Here is a 3,343-nt window from a genome sequence, read left to right as displayed (position 1 = left end):
ACACACACACACACACACACACACACACACACGCACACACACACACACACACACACACACACACACACACACACACACACGGGGTCCACTCCAAAACAAAAGTGTCAAAAGTAAAATTGATGTTAATTATATATTTGCCTAGCAAATAAATTATCGTTTTCACAAATCTCTTTCGAAAACCACAAATGTAAGTACAACCTTTGCGTATTATTTACATGTATAAATACATTAAACGTCGAGGCTTCAAAACCAAACGAACCATAACCGGCCAATCGGAGATCTTGACACTGTGCGACCGACCTATCATATCACGTGTCACTCCAGTTGGGAAACCAGAGGCAAGCGAGAGCATCAGCCAATCAGATTGCTCATTGCTTATTGCACTCCGGTTGTCTGGGGTTTGTAGAAGCAGAAATGAAGCTCGTGATTGGTAGGATCTCTGGCAGTGTCCAATGGGTAAGCTCCTGACTCCTTGTTGAAGTTTACATTATCTTCGTCGTCCCATTGAACAACCTGCAGGATCAACCAATCACATCCATTGTTACATTCACATTTGATGAACCAACCGCGTTGCTTGTCTACGTCATTCATTTTGTCATTAAACATTGACTGGCCTTAGTTCTCGCCAATGACTTGGAACTGTTTTCAAGCTTGGTTCCTGATCTGTATCACATGTGTTTGTCTGTCTGTCCACTGTAAGGCCATTTGGTTGAAGTATAATTATTTTAATGTTTGGTTTTGTCTTGATTAAAAGTTCCAATAATATACCAGTGTCGTTGTTTGATTCTCAATCACAAAGCTGTTTGTATAATCATGGCCTGCTGGTACCCATATTTCATCGGTGACCAAGGCTCCTTTTTAATGACAAACGTCTGAATAAACCAAGACTGCTCTTCTTGACCCTGTATTCCAAAGTGACATCCCTGACGTCACAAGCAAAACAAGTTGGAAAAGACGTCATAGTGCGAAGTAAGTGCTCAGATAAAACAGTGTGTCACTTATCCTAAGGACTAACATAGAGTTTCGAAAAAAAAGGTTTATCTCGGTAATTTTGTCATGAATAGCAGCAGCAGAAAATGAATCGCAAGGTCACCGCCAGGCTATGCATGTATCGTTGTCGGACGTCATTAACTTGCTGTTTAATTGTTCAACTTTGAACCTAACATAGGCCTAAACCCAGTGTTTAAGAGGCGTATACGATGAGGCAGAGGTAACATTGTTTGCCAGGCGATGAGGGGAGGAGGAGGGGGAGGGGGTTGTGGAGGGGGGGGGGGGGGGTTGGGGCGAGCTCCTGTTAAAATGTAGCATTCGAAAGAAGTATTTTGGTATCTCTGAGAGAAACAAAAGGTACATTTGCCGGGTAAGGGGAGGGGGGCTTCCGGAATACGTCCCCCCACCCCAGCCCCCGCACTCTAATCCAGCGTATAAACACTCACCTCTTCAGTGACGGTCATCTCAGCCACTTGCTGACAGGGTCCCTTGTAGCGCATCAGGTAGAAAGCGCGACGAATAGGAACCTTGATTGCTTGGTCTGAAGCGCCGTCATCACTACAGACACGAAAGACACAATACTGTTTTCATTTCAATTTTCATTTTTCATTTTTCATTTCCTTTCATTTACTCTATCATCCTAATCCTGAGAAATGTGGTTCGCTTCCTCCGAGTGGAAAGCTAGCAGCGCCATGAGTCGCGCTACCCAGGTGTATGCGTGTTTATGTGTAATCAGCCACCAGCACTTATGACAAAATGACCGATATCTTGTACGTGCCACCGTGGTGACACGGGGATGCGGCATGTATACCGTCTATGAGCCTGTACACAACGTTGACCCGTGTCCGTCCCGGCCTGGATTCGAACCTGTGACCCTAGGATCACAAGTCAAATACTCTACCACCTGAGGTACCCGGCCCCTGTCTCGGAGTGAAGACAGGTTTCAACGATCTCGGTATATCGTCGTTGAAGCGAGCATGTTCGCTCGTGAACTGTGGGAAGTTCGGAAGACGATAATCAACTTACTAGCAGCAGAACTGCATGTTAGAATATTGTCGTTGAAACGAGCATGTTCGCTCGTGAACTGTGGAACATTCGGACGATGATGATCAACTTACCGGCAGCAGAACTCAATGTTGGTATTGCCGTTGAAGGTGCCGGCGGGGTTGTATCTTGGGTTGTTGGGCTCCGCGTTCTGGTTATTGTCGTTCTCGTCGTCCCAATAGATGGAACCCTCAGAGAACCCTGTCAGTGGCGGTGTTACAAATACAACTTGAGCCGTTTGCAAGCATTTCAAATTTCGATTTCCATTACATTGGAACCCCCTTCCAAGACAATATCTGAGAAGATCAGGTCGTAAAATGGTGGGAGAGGTCAAATGGGCGGACATTTGCAGAGTTTATAAACACAATCTGAGTAAACAGGGTATCAACAGAATCTGCTGACTAAGGAAGTAAGGGTCTCCTTCGTTGTCACTGTTCTAACAGGTTTATAATGATGTTTACACGATGCGGACCCACACGAAATGTGAAAGCTCAATTAGTTTCCCTTCTGACACCACAAACTGTTTCACCGAAAAGCTATGCACCGGTACTCCTTTAAGGAAAACACATAATTAGATCAAGTACATTAGAGCGGCATACCACAGAGGGCTCTGTGTATCATGTCCGTCCCAAGCTAGTTTAGAATATTTAGAGCGTGGTTTATCTGCAACCGTACAACAAGGAAGTAAACTTATCAGCAAAGGGGACTTGCCCACTCGCCTGTAATCACATATGATTAACTTGGGTTCTGCGCATATGTCTGCTCTCCCATTGCATGCGACGGAGATAACACCACTGTGAGATAAGCTGAACGGGAAACAATCTGTTACTAATGCAACATTATGACACTTCAGCTGCTGTTATTTTGTTTATGTTCACTGTGCTTATGGTCAGTGAACTGCCAAGGTAAGTCAAACCTGTATTGCCATTTTGTTAAGGTTACACGAACACTAGTTTCTAAAAGGAATACGACTTTAACCCACAAATCACAATTTCTTTGAGGTGAATAATGATAATAATAATAAAATGTATTTATATTGCGCCTATCCCTTACAAAAAACAAAATTATTTGGCTCTAAGCGCATTACAACATGTGTAGGGACTTGGTACAATCAAGTCTGACAAATACAATAACACAATATACAGTCGGTCTCTTAGGTAAAACTGGGAAAAGCAGCTTCGACATTTAAACACTGCTACTAGAAGATCCTCTAACAATGCATACTGCTTTACAATATGCATTTATGTATAAATATAGTTAAAGAACATCGAGTTAATAGGAATTAGAAAAGGTTCTTATAATAAAACTA

The 3,343-nt window shown here is 43.3% G+C and overlaps 1 protein-coding gene across 1 annotated transcript; it reads right to left on the bottom strand.

The window, feature by feature from the left end:
* Positions 1 to 369: 369 nt before the first annotated feature.
* On the bottom strand, positions 370 to 2,724 carry LOC138973935 (uncharacterized). The gene is made up of 3 exons (XM_070346641.1): positions 2,109 to 2,724; positions 1,437 to 1,548; positions 370 to 513 (listed from the first exon to the last, which is right to left on the bottom strand). The coding sequence occupies exons 1-3, from the start codon at positions 2,378 to 2,380 to the stop codon at positions 376 to 378; spliced, it is 522 nt and encodes a 173-aa protein (XP_070202742.1). The 5' UTR covers positions 2,381 to 2,724; the 3' UTR covers positions 370 to 375.
* Between the last annotated feature and the right edge of the window lie 619 nt (positions 2,725 to 3,343).

Source organism: Littorina saxatilis, linkage group LG8 (genome assembly GCF_037325665.1).
Source record: "Littorina saxatilis isolate snail1 linkage group LG8, US_GU_Lsax_2.0, whole genome shotgun sequence".
In the NCBI taxonomy this organism is placed as follows: Eukaryota; Metazoa; Mollusca; class Gastropoda; order Littorinimorpha; family Littorinidae; genus Littorina; species Littorina saxatilis.
This window is presented reverse-complemented; position numbering and strand designations above follow the sequence as displayed.